Source organism: Meles meles, chromosome 6 (genome assembly GCF_922984935.1).
Source record: "Meles meles chromosome 6, mMelMel3.1 paternal haplotype, whole genome shotgun sequence".
Classification (NCBI taxonomy): Eukaryota; Metazoa; Chordata; class Mammalia; order Carnivora; family Mustelidae; genus Meles; species Meles meles.
The window spans coordinates 142,460,985-142,485,473 of NC_060071.1; the positions used below are offsets into that span (position 1 = coordinate 142,460,985).

General features: G+C 55.5%; 1 protein-coding gene across 4 annotated transcripts in view; it reads right to left on the reverse strand.

Moving 5' to 3' along the window:
- The window catches only part of SYNE3 (spectrin repeat containing nuclear envelope family member 3), a 93,326-nt gene that overhangs the window by 39,871 nt on the left and 28,966 nt on the right, over positions 1-24,489 (reverse strand). For 3 of the 4 annotated variants that reach the window (XM_046007434.1, XM_046007433.1, XM_046007432.1), the window contains exons 2-4: positions 18,823-18,980; positions 8,737-8,909; positions 7,554-7,863 (exon numbers count right to left, since the gene is read on the reverse strand). In XM_046007434.1, the coding sequence (XP_045863390.1) occupies positions 7,554-7,863; positions 8,737-8,909; positions 18,823-18,966 (627 nt within the window). In that variant the 5' untranslated portion in view covers positions 18,967-18,980. Of the gene's footprint in view, positions 1-7,553; positions 7,864-8,736; positions 8,910-13,808; positions 13,846-18,822; positions 18,981-24,489 lie in introns of those variants that run through there. The other variant, XM_046007435.1, reaches the window with a different exon arrangement.

Consider the following 24,489-nt stretch of genomic DNA (forward strand, 5'->3'; position numbering starts at 1 on the left):
TTCTGTCCTTCTGCTGGAGGCAAAGAGGTCCCAGATGCTCTCCTCTACCTTATTAGCAACCAAGAGACTCTTGGTCAAAGCATGTCTTCACTGGGCCCGTCAACTCTACAGCTGGCTTTTTTGTCTTGTCATGTCCTGGGGGGGCCCTCAAGACAGGCACATTGTAACAACTCTTACTACAGAGAACCATCACCGGAGCACTCACTGAGGTGCTGGGACTGCTCGAGGAATCTTCATGGGCATTATTATCTCCTTGAGCTCTCCTGACCACCCCATCAGCTGACACTATTATTATTATCCTGGTTGGACAGATGGGGAAACTGAGGCACAGAGAGGCGCCTCAGAAAGCGCTTGCCCAAGGTCACCTGGGTAGGAAAGCGCCAAGTTGAACATTCAAACCCAGAAGGCAAGATGGGGCCAGCGGTGTCTGCAGGCATGCTAATAAACAGAGGCTCCCCCCCGTTTCTCCCGGGTACGGTGATGTTGCTGGTATGCACCTCACTTTGCAGACGATCCCACTCTCGTTCTAACCAGGCGGGGACAAGATGGTGTCCTGAGGGCGGCTGTCATCTGGGAAATAGCAGTGTCCCTGCTGTAAGACCTGTGTGCCCAGGGACTCTTGTTTCTCAAACACACCCTTGATCACAGCCCCATTTCTCTAAAACCCTCCATGGCTCCCCATTTCCCGTAGGCCCAGATTTCATGGCCATAGCCTATGGGTCAAGGGCAGGACCCCACGATGTGGCCCTGAGGTCAACACCCTGCACTCGGGAGCACCTTGCCCATGACCTGAACCCTAGCTTGCCTCGTGCCTCAGTCTCCCTATCGATACATGTGGTTAGCAACAGTTCCCACCTCACTGGGGTGCAGTGGGATTGAATGGGTCAGAGCTCACAGAACCCCAGAACCACACTGGGTGGCTAGTCAGCCCCTAATACCCGTGAGCCTTTGACTCCTGTCACTTGCTGTCCCCTGTGTTCTTGTCACACCCAGCGGAGCGGGAGCGGGCAAGAAAGCTGCTCTGTCTGGATACGCTGACCTCCAGGCCCCACCTCCTCTCTTGGCCGGCCGCCCCCCAGGCTGAATGAGCGGCCTTCCCTCCGGCCTGTGCTTCCCTCCTGGCCTTGTCCACACCTTGTCACCTTCTTGGGCAAGCCAAGGGCTCCCTACACACCAGGCTGCCCCGGGCTGACTTCCTCTCCAGACCCCGAGCAGGGTAGGTGTGAGAATGAACACTTCCCTAATGGCAGGAAGAAGTCAACGTAGAGTGCGGCCAGCAGAGGGACGTTTTCAAGGAGAGCCAAGAAGAGTGAAAGAGGGGACTTCCTTCTCATGAGCACCCTCTAAGTGCCTGGAAGGGGGCACCCGGGATCTTATCTTCCCACCAGAGCCCAGCCCGCCCATTATGCCGGTGTCTGGTCTGATGCTGGGAGGTCATGTGACTCTAGAAGGGCCTTCTAGACAAGATTTAAATGGCCAGTGCCTGATTCCAAAATCCCGGCTCCGGTCCAGAGGCGGGCAGACTAGACACTGGATGTTTTCTGGTTTGTCCGCCCCGTGGCATCTGGTACGGTAGTTACGTAAGCGCTAGGCTGTGGCTCACAACCCGCCAGAGACACACCCGTCAAGCAAGCTTGTGTTCCAATAAAACTCAAATGTGGATGCTGGGATATGAATTTTGTATCATTTTCACATGTCCTGAAAGATTCTGCTTTTTGTCTTCCTCCCTTTAAGCGGGTAAAAGCCATTTCAACTCGCAGGCTATACAAAATCAGGAGATGGGGCGGTCTGGGCCCACAGGCCCTCGTTGGCTGGCCTCAGCTCTTCCCTGGCCAGGGAGCAGGCAGTGTCCAGGAGGGCACTGACCCTCTCCGAAACGAAGTCAGAAGTTCCCAAATAGCAAGTGTGGACAGACCCGTGGATTCAGAAAACTTCCCCGCCCTTTGAGAAAGTCCTCACCAAACCTGGGAATAGGAATAGTAATTCATTTAGACCTTTGCAACAACCAGGACAGGGAGGAGGAGCTATGCCCATTTTGGAGATGGGGAAACCAAGGCACGGGACCAAGGCCCTCAGTGAAGAGCCCGGAGCCTCCTAGTAACAGATCGAGGCTCAGTGCATCACCAGCAGTGCCCAATGGGCGCCCAAATTCCAAACATGGACCAAGAGACCGTGACCCGCTCCATACCTCCCCTGCTGGCTCCCCCCTCCCGCGGGATCGTGTGCATCCATCAAAACCCTCCAAGAGCTACCCCGTCTGCAGGAAAGCCTCATTTCTGAAACTGGGTCAGGAATAACAAACAGAGAATAAATACGGGTTGACACTGATGGTGACAAGTGTCCCCCCCCTTCCCCCGAACGTGCTGGCCAGCGGCCCTGCAGGTGAGCAATGAGGTGCTGGCCAACGCTCGAGAAGGCAGAGTCAATAAAAGTCTCCGTGATACTGAGCAGGCGCCCAGAGCCCAGCGCGGCCGAGAAGGGCAGGCGTCCAGACCTGCTCTGTGCCAGGCAGAACGGTCACAGGGCACCATTCAGCCACGGCTGGGCTGGCCCCGTTGCTGGATGACAGGGGTGACAAACGGGGCCTCCCTAGCCTTCCCGCATCAGACCAAACGATTAAACCATCTGTGCTGGGCGGAGCTGTCAGGAATGTCAAAACCCAACCAATTAACAAGGGCAGCGTGGACTGATGTCTGTAGGTCTGTGCCAACGGCTTTGATTCACCGCCCAGATACCAGACGGACACGCCCCCTTTGAGAGCCGGCTGGGGAAGCCGGGGGAGGAGGACGCTGCTGGGTGCCTGGCCCTTTCACAAAACATAATGGGTGGTTAAAAAAAACACCTCGTAGTAAACTAGCAGGGCCCCGCTGGCAACCAGCCTGCTCTCTTCTTGACTCCCCAGCGCTGGGGTTGGCAGCCGCCACAGCTCACCTCAGGGCTTGGTCAGTGACTCAAGTCCCGGGTTCTCCCTCCAAGGGTGGTCCCAAGGGCCACAGCCCTGAGTGGCCCCCACAGTGCCTCTGCCCTCCTGTCCTCCTCAACACCGGTGGCTTTGCTAATGAATGCATCGGAAATCAAACACGGATTTTCAGAGGGTGAAAGCAACCGACTAGTTGAGAAATGTTGAAATGGACTCTTCACTGGGGAAAGGCAAGTGTTAACGCAGAGAATGTCTGCTACAGACGGAGCTGTGACCCCCCCGATTCACGGGTTGCAGCTGAATCCCTGAACATGTTGGTCCTTGGAGGTGGGGCCGTTGAGATCAGGATCACTTGAGGCCATGAGGATGGGGCCTCCAGGATAGGATTGGTGCCCTTAGAAGAAGGGAAAGCAGAGAGCTTACTGTCCCCCCTCTCTGCCATGAGAGCAAGAAGGCAGCCATCTACAGGCCAAGGAAAGGCCCCTCACCAGGAGCCGAACCTGCCAGTGCCTTGATCCTGGACTTCGCCACCTACAAAACTGTGCGAAATACATCTGAGCCGTGGTGGTGTGCGACGGCAGCCCGAGCGAACGAAGACGATGCCGCGGAGGCCCACCCTGAGCATAGGCCTGGATCCCTGGGCATTCTGACCTGGCCTCGTCCCGTCCCTGGGTTAGGAGCGTTTCAGCGGCCCGCCCCAGGACAGCTTTCTTATCTGCCTTGGGAGAGCCTTTCATGCCGGAGTAGCCTTTTTCCAACATCCACGGCAGGGGCACAGGAGGCATCTGGACCACAAAGGATCCTCAGGGGCCCCAGGACATGGAGTGTTGCCCACCTTGCTTAGCACGGAGTTCCGGAATGTTCCGGTGGTCTAGGGCTGCAAGGCTGGGGTGTGTCCCGGGGGTTGGTGTCTGTGTGGCAGGGGCTCTGTCCCATTTCACTAATGAGGACCTTGGGCTTGGAAGTTAAATCTCTAAGGACAGCACCAAAGTTGGATTTGCTCACTAAATTCTGAGTCCTGGGGCGCCTGAGTGGCTCAGTCATTAAGTCTCTGCCTTCAGCTCAGGTCATGATCCTGGGGTCCTGGGATCAAGTTGCGCATCAGGCTCTCTGCTCAGTGGGGAGCCTGCTTCTCCCTCTCCCACTCCCCCTGCTTGTGTTCCCTCTCTCCCTGTGTCTCTTTATGGCAAATAAATAAATTAAATCTTAAAAAAAAAAAAATTCTCAGTCTTCGGAAGGTCAGGCCCCTTCTGGAATCTGGAGGAAGCTACAGCTCCTGCCCCAGCCAAATGCACTCATGCACTCTGCTGAGAACTTCGGACGGCTCGCGGAGCCCGCCCTGGCCCTCCCCAGCCAGCACCTCTGGTCCGCTGCGGCCCGCTCTGGGGGAGACAGGCAGCTGCTCCCCACCATGACCATGGGCTAACAGGGCTCCCTGTGAGTGGGAACAGAGCTCCCAAGGCTCTGGTGGCCGGGAAGCGAAAACCCAGCGTCTGCGAGCTTCAGCCAGCAGCTGGAAGCCAACCTGAATTCACTTCTCCATGCAGGATCAGGTCACCCTGCAAACAAGGGAGCCCCCACGCTTCTGCCCAACAGACCTTGCTAGCTGCTCTCTGCCTCCCAGACATCAAGGGAAACACAGGTTCCCTCCTCAAGGGCTCCAAACCTCCCACTCGCTGCTGCCTGCCACTTTCTCCACATGACCCGTGGAGGCACTGGCTCCTCCCTGAAGGGTGCAGGGCCAGGACCTGAGGCACCGCTGGGGTAGAGCCTCGAGTGTCGCCTAGAACCTTCTGGGTCTTTCTAGGGGGCGAGTGGGGACTGCCACTTGGGTGGTTTTTTTTTTAAGTCTGCACAATGGGCCCAGGCAACCTGTTCTATCCACCGCAGAGAAGGCTGGAAGGACCCGGTGAGGCCAAAGACATGAAGAGACTCAGAAAAGACAGACGTCGCCAAGAAGAATTGTGCTTTCTATGATCTTTCGGATCCGGTGAGGGGGAAGGCCCTCAGAGTGACCCTGAGGATCTCTGAGGCGATCATTTCCACGCGTGGACTGGTGCTCACTGGGTCCCTGGCACACCCCCCAAACACACCCACACGTGCGTACACACACACAAACACACACCCCCACACCTAACGACGATCCATTTCCTGTCCTCTGCCTGCTGCGGAGGCTGTCTGCTGATTGACAGCAGCACCTGTTTCCTGTAGAGTCACAACGAGGAGGCCACGGGGGCTGGTGCCTTCTCTGCCGGGGCCCCAGGGGCAGACCTGGAGAATCACTGCCCTTGCTGCTCGGGACTTGGGGAGGGCCAACTGGCCTCACCTAGGAGAGCCAGGCTCCCTGCCCGCCTGGCCCGCCCGTCCATTCTGTCCCCAGCACAGCTGCCTCACCACCTCCTGTCCCTTCCCTCCGGAGCCTTGGGAATTGTGTGCCTCCAGGCTGAAGGGCGGGGCTCTCGTTCACTGTTCACTCCATAAACAGCCCCTGGCACCTGCTGGGTCCCAGGCTCCATTATGGTCCCTATTTACTCACTGCTCTTGACAGCAGGGCAGAGGTGTCCTTCCTGCTGGGAGGCCGCCTGCCAGTTTGCAAAGGGCTCACCCGTAACTCATTCAGTCCTCAGCCCGGCTGCTTGTAGGGTGAGCTGCCCCGAGCCACGCAACTGGGAAGCAGCAGAGCCTGGAGGGAACCCAGGTCCTTTCCCAAGCATTCGGGGACGGGAGTCCTGTTCTTGCTATGGTTTTCCGGGATCCCTGTGCATTATAGGACTGTTGTCCTTAAATTGTAATCAGAAAGGACCCAGCAATATGGCAGGCTAGAAAGCCTGAATACCTCCCCAGAACCGACAGCCGAAAATGCCGCGTGTAATTTAACAAAGCGTTGTTTAAACGCAGACCCATGTGTGCACACACCAAGGGAAGCGACACCACGTGGACCCCAAGCAAAGATTGTAGACTGCTAAACTCGCGGGTGTACTCGAGGTTAGTGCAAAGGCTGGAAGAGGAAGTGGGACTTTGGACCCAGAGGAGGCGGAGGCAAATGCCAAATGTCAGAACCCCTAAGAGTGAACCAGAAAAATCTCCCCGTATGCAAAATACAAGAAAGAAGTCTGGGTTTCCTCTTGGGCTCTGGGATAAAAATAAAACCAAACAAATAGAAAAAACAAGCAAACAAACAAAAACCAATCACCTTTCAGAGTATGGAGCCAGGAGCCTCTCGCATAATTTTGGCTTGGGGCTCAAGTTTAGAAACAGGAACTCCCCAGCGAACGCACTGACAGGAACAGAGGAATCACGCAGGTGAATTCCCAGGGGAGCCTGGCTGAGGCAAACACAGGCCACTCAGGGGTCAGGTCCCAGCCCCGGGGGGTTCTGCAGACAGAGTCCGGCTTGGGGCAAGCTCACAGCTCAAAACTATGAAGTCCCCAAGGAAATGAGACCCATTTCCTCTCGGAGACCCAACGGGACAGCAGTGTCAGGCTCTAGGACCTCAGCTACCTGAACAGCGTGATGGCGATTGCGAACTGCATATACTGAGAACGCTTAGAGGTAGAGCCCGGATCCGGAAGGAGGGCAACACTGACACAACGACAGAAAGAACAGTGGAGATCATAAAACAAAATTACAATTTCCTTTTAGAAATACTCATCAATGAAATTGGTAATTCAATGGACTGATTAAAAATCAAGGATATATGGGCCCATTGGACCCTGCTCGGCGGGGAGTCTGCTTGACATTCTCTCTCTCCCTCTGCCCCTCCCCCTGCTTGCATGCTCTCAATCAATCAATCAATCAATCAAATCTGTACTAAAAAAAGGCAAGGATATAACGAGGTGTGGGGATGGGGACAAAGAATGGGCAGAAGGATTGAGGGTGAGGTCGAGAGAGAGCAGAGGAGGAAGGGCTGGAGGGTGGCAGGAGGGAGGGAGGGATGGGGGAGAGGAGAGAAGGCGGGCAGAGGGCAGACCAGGGGTCAGTCCGCGCACAGGGGCTGAGCACCACATGTGTGCAGGGCCCTGGGCAGCCCGGGAGTCCCAACGGTGCAGGAGAGGCTGATGGGAGAGTGGAGGTGGAGAGGTGGGCAGTGACCAGGTATGTGGTCCTGACGGGGTAGGTGGTGAGTGCGCGGAGGGATGGTGGGTGACAGGTAGACACGGAGTGAGCAGTGGCGGACAGCGGAGAGTGAGCAGGCTGTGGGCTGATGCCCGATGGGGGAGTGCGCGGATGGAGAGGTGGGGGATTACGGAATATGAGCTTGGTTAGCCTGTTGGGAGACAACCAGACGAGTGAGTCAACAGACGGCCAGGGGGACCGGTACACAGGGAGATGGCTGGGGGGGCAGGGTCAGCGGCAGGGGGTGGGGGGCAGGAGAGCCAACAGCAGATGGAGCAGTTTAGTGGGGAGACAGCCAGGGAGTGGGTAGGAGAGGGGCGGGTCGCTGCACGGCGGGCGCTGGCGGGTGAGCAGGTGTTGGGGGGCGGCATCACAGTGAGTACATGAGGGACGTGGGCGGGGGCGGGGGCTGGGTGGGTGGACGCATGTCCAGGGAGCGAGTGCTTAGCTGTGTGGGTAAACGGCAGCGGATAAGGGGACGCAGGGGTGAAGCTGGAGCCCGCCACACCTCACGCACCTGGGCTTTGGCCTTCACCGCCCCGTACTCGGCCTTCATCCTCTTCTGGGCATCTTCGTCCACGCTGGGGTCCCCGATCCTGCTGAACAGGGAGCCCGCCTCCTCCAGCAGCCGGTCCAGGAGCACGGCCTGGTTGCCCACGTTGTGCAGCAGCACCTGGGCATGGCTCAGCTGCCACTGCTTCTCCTTCAGGCCCACCTGCAGCTCCGCGGGGGCCTCCAGCACCACCGTCATCTTCTGGAACCAGCGGTAGAACTCATCGCGGGCCAGCAGGTACTCGCTCCAATGGAGCCACACCCACTCGATGCGGCTGCGGACAGAGCGGCGGGAGGCTGTGGACCGCCCGTGCCCAACGCGGTCCAGAGTACAGGAGTATCTGGGGGCTTGTCCCCGGCTCGGGGGCGGGGGGCAGGGCACTGGGGGCCTGCATGTGGGTTCAGAGGGGCCACGAACTGGCTGCATTTCCCTGCCTCCTCACCCGCCTCAGTTTCCCCATCTGTAACATGGAGATGGTCCCATGGATCCAGTCAACATAGAACTACTTTGGAATTCTAAGTGAAGGGGCTTGCAAAGCGGACAGCACCGGGCCAAGTCGCCCAGCCACTCCCCAGTCTGGTTTCATGAAGATGGAGGGGACGCTGTTAGCTCCCACGGACCGAGGGCCTACAGTGCCTTGCCCTGGACATTTGTCATCCTCTTCCCTCTTCTCAAACACCTTCAAGGATCACTTGATTATACCTTTATCCAAGGGAGGAACCTGGTGCTCAGAGAGGTCAAGTAACTTCCCCAAGACCACACAGCAAGTCACCAGCAGAACAAGGAGCAATCTCAGGTCTGTTTAACACCCCCCCCCCCAATCCCTCATTGGCTCGCAGGTCTAGGTGGACAATCTAGGCTAAATTGCTATCAAGTTAATTTTCACTCTGCCATTCTGCTGGAGGATGAACACGTGGCAAGTCTGCTAAGAACTAATTGTTGGCAAAACACGACTGGCTCCCACTGTCTATTATCATCGTTAAGCTTGATTATAATTAGAAAGAGGCAGGCAGGTCTGGCCAAAACCCCCAGAGGACACCCTGTTCCCAGTGATCCCAGGACTGGAGAAATGTCCCCTGGGCAGAGGACCCAGGACAGTGCAGTGGTGGACAAGGAGGGTCCCCAGCAGGGTCCTCAGCCACCCTACCTGTGACAGTGAATCATGTAGGTGACCGTCTCCTCCCACTGGGCTTTGATGTCCTTCAGCTGGGCCAGGATCGCGGGCTTCTGGTCCTCATGGCAGCACTCCAGGAGGGTCTCAGCCGCCCGCAGCACGAGCTCCACCTTCACGCGCCCCTCCGGCTCCAACTGGCACAGTTTCTGTCATGGACACAAAGCCAGTTTCCAGGGGTGAGACAAAGAAAGTCCAAGTGGATGGAACCTTGGCAAGACACTGGCATGATGGCAAGAACCGGGCCTTGGAGGTCAGCGGGGCTGGGTTCTCACCGTAGCCCGTAGCCCCTGCCTCCTTCTCCCGTGACCGTGGGCAGCCAGCTAGCGGCCCTGAGGTCGGAAGCAGGGAGCCACGGAGCCGACCACGCCCCCTGAGCTGTTGGACGGCGTAACTTCCTTCCCTTTCCCACTTGGACATTTCCAGCTGTGTGAGCTCAGACAAGCTGCATTAGCGCCCGGGAACCCAGGACTCGGTTTTCTCATTTGTAAAATGGGGCCATTCACAGCAGCTAGCTCCCAGATTTTTCTTTCATTGTTGTTTTTCAGTAGAAAATGAGAAAATGCAAGGCCCATGTCACGGTGTGTGGGGCCGTGAGAATCTGCCTCTCAGGTCTACTGGCAGGGGTGGGCTTGACCCAGGGCCTCTCAGCTGCTCCCTCCAGGGACCAAGCAGGAACATCAAGGCAAGCTCCTCTGATGGGTGACTGGTCCGGGGTGCCCCGCAGCCTGGCCAGGCTCCCTTAGAACCACACCGCAGTCCCAGACACTCCCTCATCTCCTGGACTGGGGGGCCGGACCTCCATCAGACTGACGTTGCCCCTCCCAGCCTCATGGGGCTCCCAACTCATTTTTGCTCATAAATGTTTCCCTATCAAACATACTGAGATTTAAAAAAACTTTTTTGGGGCGCCTGGGTGGCTCAGTGGATTAAGCCGCTGCCTTCGGCTCAGGTCATGATCTCAGGGTCCTGGGATCGAGCCCCGCATCAGGCTCTCTGCTCCGCGGGGACCCTGCTTCCTCCTCTTTCTCTGCCTGCCTCTCTGCCTACTTGTGATCTCTCTGTGTCAAATAAATAAATAAAATCTTAAAAAAAAAAAAACTTTTTTAATTTAAATTCAACTTAATTACCATATAATGTATTATTATTAGTTTCAGAAGTAGAGTTTAGTGATCTGTCAGTTGCATAGAACACCCAGGGCTCTTTCCATCGTGTGCCTTCCTTAATGCCCATCACCCAGTTACCCGGCCCCCCACATCCCTTCCTCTAGCAACCCTCAGCTTGTTTCCTATGATTAAGAGTCTCTCATATGGTTTGTCTCCCTCTGTGGTTTCATCGTATTTTATTTTTCCTTCCCTTCCCCTATGTTCACCTGTTTTGTTTCTTAAATTCCACATATGAGTGAAATCATGTGGTATTTGTCTTTCCGTGACTTATTTTGCTAGCCTAATACCCTCTAGTTCCATCCATAATGTTGCAAATGGCAAGATTTCATTTCTTTTGATGGATGCATAGTATTCCATTGAATACACACACCACATCTTCTTTATCCATCTATCTGTCCATGGACATCTGGGCTCTTTCCATAGTTTGGCTATTGTGGACATTGCTGCTGGAAACACTGGGGGCACGTGCCCCTTTGGATCATTATGTTTGTATCCTTTGGATAAATACCTAGTAGTGCAATTGCTGGGTTGTAGGGTAGCTCTGTTTTTGACTTTTTGAGGAAACTCCATGCTGTTTTCCAGAGTGGCTGCACCAGTTTGCGTTCCCACCAAAAGTGTAGGAAGGTTCCCCTTTCTCCACATCCTCACCAACACCTGTCATTTCCTGACTTGTTAATTTTAGCCATTCTGACTGGTATGAGGTGGTGTCTCACTGTGGTTTTGATCTGTATTTCCCTGATACTGTGATGTTGAGCATATGGTTTTTTTCATGTGTCTGTTGGCCATTTGCATGTCTTCTTTGGAGAATAGTCTGGGCAAGTCTGCTGGCCATTTCTGGACTGGATTTTTTGTTTTTGTGAATGTTGAGTTTGATAAGTGCTTTTTAGATTTTGGATACTAACCCTTTTTCTGATAAGACATTTGCAAATACCTTCTGCTATTCTGTAGGCTGCCTTCTAGTCTTGCTATTTCCTTTGCTGTGCAGAAGCTTTTTATCTTGATGAAATCCCAATAGTTCAGTTTTGCCTTTTTTTCTCTTGCCTTCCGAGACGTGTCTAGCAAGAAGTTGCTGTGGCTGAGGTCGAAGAGGTTGCTGCCTGTGTTCTGCTCCTGAATTTTGATGGGTTCCTGTCTCACATTGAGGTCCTTCATCCATTTTGAGTCTATTTTTGTGTGTGGTGTAAGGAAATGGTCCAGTTTCATTCTTCTGCATGTGGCTGTCCAATTTTCCCAACACCATTTGTTGAAGAGACTGTCTTTTTTCCATTGGACATTCTTCCCTGCTTTGTCAAAGATGAGTTGACCACAGAGTTGAGGGTCCATTTCTGGGCTCTCTATTCTGTTCCACTGATCTTTGTGTCTGTTTTTGTGCCAGTACCATGCTGTCTTGATGATGACAGCTTTGTAATAGAGCTTGAAGTCTGAATTGTGATGCCGCCAACTTTGGTTTCTTTTTCAACATCACTTTCGCTCTTTGGGGTCTTTCTGATTCCATACAAATTGTAGGATTGTTTGTTCCAGCTCTGTGAAAAATGTCAATAGTATTTTGATAGGGATTGCACTGAACAGGTAGATTGCTTTGGGTAGCATAGACATTTTCACATTTGTTCTTCCAGTCCATGAGCATGGAATGTTTTTCTACTTCTTTGTGTTGCCCTCAATTTCTTTTGTGAGTGTTCTATCGTTTTCAGAGTACAGACCCTTTACTTCTTTGGTTAGGTTCATTCCTAGGTATCTTACGGTTTTTGATGTAGTTGTAAATGGGGCCGACTCCCTGATTTCTGTTTCTGCTGCTTCACTGTTAGTATACGGAAGAGCAGCAGACTTCCGTGCACCGCTTTTATATCCCGCGACTGCGGAATTCCTGTAGCAGTTCTAGCAATTTTTTGCTGGAGGCTTTCAGGTTTTCTACACAGAGAATCATGTGATCTGCCAAGACAGACAGAGTGATTTCTTCTTTGCCAGTTTGGGCGCCTTTTGCTTCTTTCTGCTGTCTGATGCTGAGGCCAGGACTCCCAGTACTAAACCATCTTGAGCTTTTATCTCACCTTGGCCTTGGCCTCTTGGAGGACCCAGACTAACACACCCTGTGTAGCAATTAGCATGCCTTTGATTAACAGCAGGTCGTCTCTTTATTGACGGGCATTATTTAGTCCTTTGGCCACTAAAGTGTGGTCTCTGTAATAAACGTACAACTGGATTCCAATTCCAAAGCCACTCCCTCCTACCTGCGTGACGTTCATCACAGTACTTGAGACTCTCCAGGCCTGTAAAACGAGAGCCTAATGCCATCCAGGGTCATGGTCATGCTCCCTGATGCAGGGAGAGCCCCGGGCACACCGTCCCCTGGCCATGCTTCACTGTCAGCTTCGGACTGTCCACCGTCAGCACTGACTCTTCCCACCTCTGATCCCTGGTCCGTGGCAGTAGCTTTGTTGTCCCACCTGTCTCCCCGGCGACTGGCCGCCAGCCTTCTTGGCGTGAAGTCCCGGGGGCTGGCTTTCTGGGACCCTTCTCTGTGGTGGGCACTGGGGCCAGGTGGGGGAAGCCAGATGCCACTTCACTGATGGCTGTGTGCCCCCCAAGCAGGTCAACGGATCATTCTGGGCCTCCCTTTCGCGCCCTGAGATAGTGCTAACAATCCCCGCTTCGTCTACCTCATAGGGTTAATCCATGAATCTAAACAAATACAGTTACTTAAAACACTGCTGGGTTGCTATAGACTTTGTAAAAGGTTGAGATACGATGTAGGGCCTTTTCCAGCAGGTGCGAATGGGCGGTGGTGCCAGCCCTTGTCACCTGCTAGGAGAATGGTTACCGATGACGGTGATGACAATGACAGGGGCCTGCCCTCCTCCCTGTGTTTTCAAAGAGTGACATTAACCAAGCTCCTTCCTCAGGCTCTCTGTGGTCCGTGAGCATCCGGGCGGGCGGTACAGGCAGAGTGGAGAGCAGGGAGCTACCCCAAGAGGGGAAAAGAGGTTTTGTTTGCTTTGGGGCCTGGCCAAGCAGGGGGATATAGCAGGACCCCAAAGAACCCTACAGAGTTGCTGGGTCCCTCTCCATACCAGGCTGTGATGTGGAAGACAAAGACTCCCTAGTAGTTAGCACGGACTAAAGATCTGGGGGCCCCTGCCGAATGTTCTGGGCTGAGGGAGATTACCCACCCCCTGCACAGACCATGTCATTCCACTCAGGAGCAGGGGTCCCGGTGAGGCTCAGGATGAATTTCTTGTCATCTCAGAGATCTAATTTGATGAAGGACCCGAGATTTCTGACCCCCCAGTGTTGAGGAGTAGACGGAAAGCCCACACCCTGAGCTCACAAGAAGGGTGCCCTGGTAACGGCAGTTTCATAGGCGAGGGCACTGGGAACCCACAGAAACCTGGAGCCTTGCGGGACAGTTCTCCGCAGCGGTGGGAGCGGCCTCCTCATACCTGCCCCCCAAATGAGGCTCCATCAGAATCTGGCTCCATAAACTCAGGGGGCCAGTGGCTGGGGGGTAAGATGCTGAGCTCAGTCTTACCCCCAGAGAGAGAGCGCCAGCCAGGCCTGGAAAGTCCCCAGGAAATAACGGCCCCTTTCCCACGGCCTAGTGTCCTGACTGTGGGACCTCCTGTAGGCCTCTGGCCCTTTGCTCTCCTGCCTCCTCTGCTCGGAGAGATACAGGCTGGACGGACGCGGGAGCCCTCTTGAACCCCTGCCTTTTGCAGGGGAAGGAGTCTGCGGTTTCCCTGCCAAACGGGGGAGAGCCGGCCAGGCCCAAAGGCAGACAGAATGCCAGCCCGTCCTGGCCCAAAGCAGAAACATCTGTCCCCAAACCAAAATATCAAGCAGTGGGGTATGGAGGCGGGGCCTAAGCTTTTAAGAAGCAGATTCCACCTTCCTTCACTGCTGTCAGGACCAGGACGTCGCTCTCTGGCTGGCGGGAAGCTCTTTTACAGCCGATCGCAGGCAAGATCCAGGAGTGTTCGGCAGGAGGCGCTGGGCAGCTGGGAAGGGGCACTCGACCTGCAGCCACAGAATGATCCTGCTTAAGGAGCCAGTGAGGGCCACATTCTGGTGGGGGTTGGATGGCGGGAAAACCTCAGGGGGGGAGAGAAGAACAACCAGATCAGGAAAGCTGGAGGAACGGGGTCAGTCTGGGCTTTCACCAGCGCCGCCAGGATGAGACAGGAACCGTGCTGTGTACGATGCTTAGTGCTCTGCTGGGCACTACGTGCAGTCCTGTGCTGGGTACTGAGTTGGACACTGTGCTGAGTATTATGCTGGGCACTGTAGTGGGTAATATACTGGGCACTATGCTCAGTACTATGCTGGGTACTAAGTTGGGCATTAGGGTGGGTACTGTGCTCAGTACTGCATTGAGTATTATGTGCAGTACTGTGCTGGGTATTATGCTGGGCATATGCTGGGCACTGTGTTGACTACTATGCTTGGTACTGAGTTGAGCACTGTGCTGGGTATGATGCTGGGTGCTATGCTGGGTATGATGCTAGGTACGATATTGGGTACTATTCTCAGTACTCTGCTGGGTACTGTGTTGGGTCCTGGGGTCCAGGATGAACCAATACGGCCCAGTGCTTGCAGGGTGTGGTGGGGCCTGCAGCCAAGAGCACAGAGGACTGTAAAGGAGCCACAGACATGACAAGGTCATGACCCGAGTTCCAAGGAGGGACGTGGGGAAACCCGAGGAGGCTTTGTAGCAGATGGCGCTGGCTCCAGCTCTTGGTGACCTGCAGGCTTCGGCGACGGGGGCTTGAGCAGAGGTGGAGAAGCACCAGGTGTTCAGGCACCGTGTGTCCGGCATTTGGAAGCCAAGTCCTAGGGAACAAAGCCTGTTTCTGACCACAGCCGGGGTGGGGGGGTGGTCTGGAAGCCAGCCAGGAAGCAGCCCAGCAGAGGCGAGGGCCCAGAGTAGCCCACGGAGGCTGGGAACCAGAGGGCAAAGAGACGAGATGCCGGTACCCAGAGGACCAGCTCCTGGAGGCTCGGGTGGGGAGGGTCGGCATGCACCCATCCCTGCATCGAAACCACAAGAAACCACCTCACCCACAGGGCCGGCTCTGCCAGGGGCCTGCACTTGGCCAAGGGCCCCAGTAAGCCATTCGTCTCCCTGTTCCTCCACCCCACTTCCACCCCAACAATCTAAAGCTCTAGGTGTTCCAGAAACTCTCCTGAGGCACCACAGCCACGCGGGGATTCGAACCCCAGCCTGCCAGAGCCCTAGTTCCCAGAGTGACACTCTCCAGTCTCCCTTCCCAGAAGGCTTCCACCACCCTGGGGGTCCTGGAGCTGCACGAGGGGGAGGGGACCCTCCCTGCACGTTGCAGAAGGGCATGTGACTCACTCCTGGCCACAGAGCTATGAGGTGTCACAGCTGGACTGGAACTTACACCCTGGCCACTCCAGCAAACGATAACCGGGAACACACACCACTGTGCTGGGGTTGGCAGCGGGGGGGGCCACAAGGGAGACCCCGAGACCCCAAGAGAGAGGTCCCAAGGACTGGGGAGGTAGAAAAGTCCCTAGCAGCTCCCTTCACCAGATGGCAGGAGAGAAATGTTTTCTTTCTTATTGCAAAATTGGTTTTGAAATGTCAGAGCCCAGAACGGAGCACGCCTGAGCCCTGTGGGAAAGCCGGTGGCAGAGCACCCAGGACTCGACCCCTCCCCCTGGGCTCCAGGCCGAGTCCCTGGGGTGGGCACAGGCTCTTCCTCAGGACCACCCCCGTCTCGACTTACCACCCCTGCCTCACACCACCAGAGGGTGATGACCTGCCGGTACACGGGTGCCAGGTCCAAAGCGATGGGTAGTACCCTGAGACAGCGGGTACATACAGGGCTGTAGTGTTCCAGGACTGAGAGCATCAGGAGCGAGGCTGCGGGCAGGGGGGCGGGGAGAGGGGATGGTGCTTCATTTCACAAGCACACCCACACCCACACTCAGTAAAGGGTGTTCCAAGTAGAGGCAAGGGTACAGGCCAGAGGCCTGCTGAGCGGACATCTAGGCTGTCTGCCAACAGGGGAGGACGTGTGCTTGCTCGGGGTGAGGGCTGGAGCAGCTGAGGCCGGAAAGCAGGGTCGAGTAGGGAAGAGCAGACTTGGACACCAGGTGAAGTCTGGGTTTTCTTTGGTGGGCAACAGGGAGCCATGGAAGGTTTTAGAGGAGGAGAATCACCTCGTAACATCAGGACACCCTGTGTGGCGTGGATTATGGGCACACCTGTCCCCCTTTAGGTTCGTGAACCCTGGGGTAAGGTGGACCTCTCCTGCCTCCACTGCTCCAGGCCCCTGCATGGGGATGGCCAGTGATGCTCAGGACTCATGCCCAGGGTTCAAGCCCTGACAAGGTCTGTTTCTGGAGTTTTGACTCATCACTGTGTCCAGGAATCACATGTTGCTATTGAAAAGCGGGCACAATAAAATAGCATTCACAGGGCTTTTGTAAAATAAACATGAAAGTGGAGAGTGCTGCCCGGAGGATCTTACAGGTGGTGAATGAAGGTCGCGTGCCCGCTCTCAGTGATCTGGGAGGATGGATCACTGGATCCGTGCCTCCTGGTGGCAATAATAGTGCTGATGATGAGGAAGGCCAAGTCTGACACGGCAAGGGGCTTCGGGCTGCCAGCTCCCCTCCAGTGGGGGAGTCCTTCAATCCCGGACCCTCCGAATTTCCAAACCACCATCCCCCCTGTTGCGGAAGAGACACCCAAGCCCCCCGACTTGGTGCTCCAGGCTGTTCCCCTCTGACCCCTAACCACCTCTCTGGCCCCGGCCCCTGCTTCTGCCTGACGCTTGGGGCTGTCCCAACACTAGCCCCGTTAGGGCTCCGAGTGTGTGCTTCGGGCTCTGCCCATCTCCAGGCCTTTCTTACTTGTTCCCTCTGCCTGGAGCCCCCTCCTCCCCAGCCTCGCCCCTGCAGTCCCCCACCTGACTACTTCCTCTGTACTGGAGCTTCAACAGTAAAGTCGCTTGTCCCCAGAGAACTCTCTTGATCTCCCAGGCTGGGAGACACAACCTCCCTGGGTTCTCCAAGAGCCCCGGGTTCTCCGCTCACGTCACTGTCCAATCGGGAAGCATTTGATCATATGACTTAAAAGTGTCCCTGCCTTCCTGCCCTGATGGTCACTTGGTGGGGGGCTTTAACCAGCCCCGTCAAGCACTTGTTCCTGGTTGTCCTAGGAGGACAGGTGGCCCAGGATGGCGAGTACTAATGCTGCCCCAGGAAGCAGGCGACGTCCCCAACTGGGAGACCGGTGGGCCCCTCCACACCTACCCTGCAGGAACAGGGCAGTGTTTAATTCAGGTGTGTGGCAAGGGACTGTGTCAGGAGCAACCTGAGGGCAGTGGACAGGAACGAGTCGGTCACCTGGGAGTCCCAAGGTCGTGATCTGAGGCCTGACGCAGGGGAAGCTAGTGAAAAAATGTGACTCGAAAGGGCAGGTCTCTGGTCCACCACAGTCAGGCCACTGAAGGCATGAGAAGCGCCATTCATGAGAAGGCATAATTAGCACCATCCCTTTCTAGAAGGAAAGTAAACAGAGGCCCAACAGGGTCAAATGACTTGCAGGTGCTCACATAGCCAGCAAAAACCGAGCTGGGATTTGAACCCAAGATGTCCAGACTCCATAGCCTGGCCTCACTCAAATCCAGTGAGCTGTTCTATGAGAAGAATGTTGGAGAAACCAGAATGCCCTGCTTTCTGCCCTGTGGGGCACGGTTTTATTGTGAATACCATCCCTGGTCATCAGAGGAGCACATGACGCTCTAGGGAAGCAGAAAGCTCATCTGACAAGGACTCAGAAGATTCGAATTCCAGGAGGGAATGTCCCACCCAGAGACCGTTCCAATGTGGACGAGTCACATGACCTAGGCCTCAGTTTCCCCATATGTAACTGAGGCTCCTCCTTCACAATGTTGTGTTGAACCTTAAATGATCAGCCTCACAAAGGTGATATAAATTTCTTCATTTTGACCATCCATTTCTAAAAAGAGCATTAGATATTTTCAGAAAGATGCACCAGATCAGTAAGACCGCACGAAAAAAAGAAAGCAACCCAGGACAGCGGGTGTGGGGTCAGCTTGGCTTCTCACCTGGTTGGGAGATCGGTTTGTGTCAGAGAAGGTGAGCCTCCCCTAAAAGCGACCATTGTTAGGTGACAAGTTAGAATTGCAGGATATCCCAGTGGAGGTGACCTGAGAGATGTGTCTGTCACGGCTTTGCTCACAGATGGGAAACTGAGGCCCAGAGAGGGAGAGGGACTTGGCCAAGGTCACACAGCACAGTAGCATCAGCATGGAGAGTCCGACCCAGGCCTCTGATTCATGCTGATGTTCCTGCCTTGTCCCCGGGCCCGGAGCAGATGCCCGCGGATGGGGGCAGCCAGGGCACCAGCACTTGTCGTAGGCATAGCACCACAGGCCCTGAGCCCTGCCTTGTGGGGAGCAAGGCCAGACCCTGACCCTGGCGTCACTTCTCCCTGGGCAGAACCACCCTCCTGAAGGCAGATCGGGACCCACCCAGACCTGGAAGGGGCCTTCGGCTCAGGGACTCAGGGAAGCAGGAGGACGCTAGGGACCCACCTGGCCGCATGGAGCCCCTGCCGGCACAGAAGAACCAGACGGCCACTGTGAAACCATGGTCCCAGGACCAGCAGCAATTGTGTCACCCGGATCGCGTTAGCAATACCGTTGGCGGGGAAGGGGCCCGGGGGGGGGGCGCCCTGACCTCCCAGATCAATCAGATTCAGCCTCAAACCCAATTCCCCGGGAGATTCCAACACATCCAAGTTTGAGACACACCCCTGCCATTTATCAGCCCGGAAACCTGTGGCCTGAAGGGGGAGGGACATGGCCAAAGCCACGGGGCCACGGAAGCCACGGCCTCTGCATACCTCGGTCTCCCGCAGCCTGGCCTCCAGGGCCGCCCGGGGCCCCTGAGTGTTGTCGTTGACCTGCAGTCGCTCCTGCACGGCCTTCATCCACTCCCGGGCGTCCTCCACGCTCCTGTCGAAGTCCTCCTGGGGCGGCTGAGTCATGGCACCTGCGGGGGCTGAAGGCAGGATCACATGAGATCAGCCGGCAGGTGAGAACGTCGGGTAGTGTTGGTGGGGGGTGGAACCGACGCTGGGGACAGACCCGCATCCCAGCAGCGTCCCTCCTGGTGCTCCCACTCGGCTGCACAGTCCTCCAAAGGACCACAGAGGAGATGGGGTCTCTCCTATGGGAAAGCGGGCCCTAGGCGCCGGGCTCACAGAAATTCTCCCCGGCCTCTCAGCATCCCTGCCTCCCGCTCACCCTAGCTGGGGACTCAGGACCAACCCTCTTCTGTCTCTGTGGGTTGAAGCCCCTCCAAAGGAGAATCCCAAAACACATACAGTCTGAGATGTCCATGACACATCATGAATCATGATCTCCATGGATCGAGGAGTCTCACCCTGAGAAATAATTTTTGGCATCACCCAAGCTGAGGTCAGCCCCGGAATCCCACCTGAATATTACCGTCTCAGGGCTGGAGACGGTCCCCATCTGCCAGGGGTCTTGTTGCTAACTCTCCACAAACTTGGGTCCACGGGGGACAATCACTGGTGTTTTCCACTGAGCCACAGACCACCTAGCCTGTGGTGACCACGGACATTCAACTGACCTTGCACCTGAGATGACCTTGCACCTTCAATTGACCCACCTGCTCTGCCGCCTTAGGGGAAGCCCTAAGGCCTGGATCCCCCAGCTAAAGCAGCCCTCCCCGACGCTGCCCTCCACTCCCTCGCCCTTACCTTTCAGCTGCCGACACCAGGGCTCAGATTTTCGCCCCTAACTTTCCTAGAATCCCACTAAACCCAGGCAAAACTATTCTGTATTCCAGTTCTAGTTGTCTGCTTACGCCACGATAACCGACTTCGGATTAAAGTTATTTATATCTGCATCTTACGTGAAGGGATTGTGTGTAGCTTATCCCCAACCACCCATAACACCTTGCACAGAGTCAGCCCTCCGCCAATACTGAGACGGCCCAGAACTGGTAGAAAGTTTAAGGCACCAAGAAACGAATGTAGCATTGGTTAAAATGGCAAATGAAGCAAAACTGGAAACAACCCAAATGCCCAACAGTGGGGCATTAGTTAAGGGATGCAGGGTTCCCCGCCTTTCAGGATATTATGCAGCCCACGAAAAGTACGCTTAAAATGAATGGATGATGGAGAATTCTTACAGTATAAGGACATCAAAACATTCAGCAAAATTGTGTATTTAGTCGTTACAACACTACACTAGAAGCAAACAGAGCCACAAAAAACTAAGCTCCTGGGGAAAGGTCGGGGAGTCCAGCCACGACCGGTCCACGTGACGGACAGCAGGGGGCGTGGCCCACAGTGGCTGAAGCCACATCCCACGTGACCTCAGGCCTCTCTTTTCCTGGCGCAGTCATTGGAGGCCGCTCGGGTAGAGACTGTTGGCCTGTGGATGGTGGAAACATACAGTTGGAAGCTTCGGTTTCCTTATTTTTCCACAGGCACTTTGGGAATTTTCTAGAAAGAGCAACCATCCCTTTAAAAATAAAAATTGAAAAAAAAACCAACAACGGTTTCTTCACAAGGTTGAACTGTGTGTTGGCTCTGTCCTCTTGATCATCAGCTTGTGGTCCAACAAGCCTTGACGGAGGGCCTGAGGCTCGGAGCTCCCATCCAGGGCGGCCACGGGCCCTCGCCGCCGAAGCAGCTGTCCACAAGGGGGACCTAGGCCTGCAGTTTGGAGCTCAGGGGCCCATCCTGTTGTTTTCCTTTCAGAGCTGTTTTGATTTTTTTCTAACAATTTAATAAGTTCCCTGAAGCCACCCCCTGTCTTTGAATGCTCCATTTGAAAAGCACAGTAGACTGTGTGGGCGCTTAAACTGGTTCATTGTGTCTTTAATCTCCCGTCTAGTGTGGGACTTGATTGGCTTCCAGAAAGCTCAGCTTTTACGTAACTTTACAAAGCAAGGCAGGGGAGGGGCAGAAAGGAGTCTCCCAGAGTTTCTGGGGGCAGGACTGCTGGCAAGAACTTTCTTCATTGCCGCACAGCCCGAGAGAGGCTTGGGAGAGCCCTTCTGGCGGCAAATGCCCAGGGCCTGTAAGGCAGGGTGGTTTGGAGACCCCGATGTACATTACATGGGACACCTGGGGTGTAGCCGGGTACGGCGGGGCTCAGGTGGGCCTCAGACCCCTGGATCGGCCTCCACTGAGGGACCTCACGAGGCTGGGCTCCGGGAGCCCCAGGCAGAGTTCAGGAGATGGGGGGCATCTTATCCTGTTTTGCAACCGTTTCATTCCCCATGGCACGCACGGGAACTCAACACAAGCTCGCAGCCAGGCCTGTCTCAAGAAGCTCACAGGAGAGGGACGCCTGGGTGGCTCTCTCCTTGAAGGATCTGCCTTTGGCTCGGGTCATGATCTCAGGGTTCTAGGATTGAGCCCCACGTCGGGCTCTTTCCTCAGCAGGAAGTCTGCTTCTCCCTCCCAACACCCCCCCACCCCGCCCCTGCTTGTGCTCATGGGCTCTCTCTCTCTCTCAAGTAAACAAAATCCTTTTAAAAAATTAGAAAAGCTCATGGGAGAGAAGCAGCACACTGAGCACGCATGTGGGCTACAGATGAAGGTGCTCAGAGCCGGCGTGGGGGTGGTTTGAGGGAAGCCAGACAGCTCCAAACTTCCCGGAGCTTTCTCTGAAGAAAGGCTTGAAATGGCAACAATAGAGTGCAAAGAATTACAAAGGAAACCAATCGTCTGAAAACACAGTTATCAAGGGACCCGGGGTGGGCTCAGTGTGTTGAACTTCAGACTCTTAGTTTCGGATCAGGTCACCATCTCAGGGTTGTGAGATCGAGCCCGGCATGGGGCTCTGGTCTCAGAGGGGAACCTGCTTCAGGTTCTCTCTCTACTCTCCTTCTGTCCCCTTCCTGTGCTTGCTCTCTAAATAAATAAATAGATAAGTAAATAAAATCTTAAAAAAAAAAACACAACCCATAGATATCAAAAGACTAAATCAATGAGATACACATGCACAAACACACAATTTTTTATTAACACATTAAATCACAAGAGCTAACAACGGGGCTTCTCTACATGACTATTTCTGAGCTTCGGGCAGGTGACCCCGGCCAGGGAGGGTAGAGAGGGGAAGCCCTCACAGGAGTGGGCGGAGGCTGGGGGTTAGGGCCGAGAGGGGCAGGGGCAGGAGCACCCCTGAGGGAAGGCTATGGGAGTGAGCACGGGGCTGGTCCGTAGGAGGAGAGAGAGCGAAAGGAAACGGTCCCGGTTTCCAGCCTCCTGTATGGTTACCGCAAATGATGGCAGGAAGAGAAATGACATTTTGGCCTTGAAGACAGACAAGCCGGGCCAGGGCGCAGGAATCAAGCTGAGGCAGGACAGATCCGGGGCTCAGCTGGAACCTGGGTCAAAACCTGGGTCTGAGAGGCTGACATGTTAGTAGGAGTCTGGCAGGACTTGTGGGATCAAAAGCAGGGGAGCTGAACTAGAGCTTGAGGAGGGAGGCTCGGGGCAAAGTGAGGGGCCGAAACGTGGTAGATATGGGTGCCGTGGCAGAGGGTGCTGGAAACGGAATGTAGCCCAAAGGGAAGAGAAGGGCACGAACACGGCTGCCATGATAAACGGCAGACACTGTGCCAGGCACTGGCCCAGGACACCGCCCCCCCCCCCCCCCCCCCCCCCGCGGCGGGAGTGCAGCCCAGCCTCCCCCACCCACCAGCACCTTCCTCGTAGAATGTCGTGGGGACTCGTCAGGAAAGCAGGTGCTCCGAGCCCAGCGCTGCCCCCCTCTTCTCCCCTTGCAGGTAAGAACACTGGGACTAGAACGCCTGGGTGGCTCAGTCGTTTAAGCATCTGCCTTGGGCTCAGGTCATGATCTCGGGGCCCCGGGATCGAGCTCCACATCGGGCTCCTTGCTCAGCGGGGAGCCTGCTTCCCCCTCTGCCTGCTGCTCCCCCTGCTTGTCTCTCTCTGCGCGCTCGCTCTCTCTGACAAATAAATAAAATCTTTGGGAAAAAACAAGAACAAAAAACCGCTAAGACTAGACACACAGACCCACAGCTTCAGGCTGAGAGCTCACCCTCCTTCTGTCAGATTCCACAGTCTGTGCCCGTCCCGCGGATCACACAGTCTCCAAAGCCAAGTCCAGCGCCCTGCCCCCTGGGGCATCTGACAGACGTGCCCCGGGGCGGGCAGTGACCCCGTATGGGACAGGATCCCACCAGGTGGGCAGAATCCACTCAGTCCAGTGGCAAACCTCCAGGGCCGGCCGACGCGGGGGTGCGGGAGCCGAGAAGCCTCAAGGAGACCAGTGGGAGCCGGGAGATCCGCCTCTCCAAGCAACTGGAGGGACAAAGGGCTAGGAGCCACTGAGCAGCAGGGACCGAACACTGCAGCAACAAAACCACTGACTCTGACTACAGACTGCCCGCCGTGGCTCAAAGCCCATCTCCTGACCGTCGGTGCACAGACCCCTCCTCCCCTTCCCAGGATCTGCAGAGCTGAGGCAGTAAGGTGCAGGCCCCTCCTTGGCACACTATAATACATGTGCCATTTGATAATCTGGACGCTGTCGCCATCCTGCTTAGGACCTCGCCCAATTCCACTGGGGAACACGGTACCCCAGGACACCCAACCCCTCCCAGGCAGAGAGAGGGGCAAAGCCAGGTTCACAGAGTGGCTGCCATGGGGCTGGCATTTTTGGTACCAATTTACAAAGATGGAAACAGACTCAGGAAAGCAAATGAGCCTGCCCCAAGGGGCGGACGCAGTGTTAAGGATAATAATTGCGATAGGCAACAAGGGTCTGGCGTTCTGTGTGTGCCTGACTCTACGACGAAGGGCTTATTTGTGAAATTATTATTAACTTATTAACTCATTTATCCTACAAAGCCCCAGTGAGAGACTCGGCATTACCCCCACATTATTGCTGAGGAAATTAAGGATCCGTGATACTAAGAACGTCCCCCGAAGTCAGAGGGACGTTAAGTAGAAGGTGCGGGACTTGAACTCAGGTTGGCCTGCGTCCAAAGCCTTTGCTCTTAAACACCACGGTTCTACGAAGCTTCCATGCCTTTGCCCATGCCTCCCAGCTGCCCAACCCCAGTGAGGGCTGCCCATGCAGTGCGGGGAGCCCGCGGATCCTCTCTGATGAACATCAAAGTTCCAAGAAGGCAACTCCAGGGGGAAATCTGGGCCTCTGCTCAGAGGTCTGGCCCTTGCTGCAGGCAGCCACGGTCCTGCAGTGCCTGGCCACTGGCATTCGTTCTGGAACCCAGAAGCCTTCAGCACGCAGACCTCAGTAACCCCTGGACCCGTGGCAGACCCTATGGAGAGTGACAGCCCTCTGTGCCTGCCCTGCCAGCCTGGCCAGCGGTCCCCACCACACGCTGACCCTGAGCCCGGGGATGGGGGTGCCTGCCCCTTCCACGACTCACCCAGCCTCCCCGTGACTCCCTCCTGCCCTGCAACAGTTTCCATCCTTACTCATTCCCGCTGCTCTCAGGGATGCAGATGGAATTTCAGGCAGCTGGTTTGAAT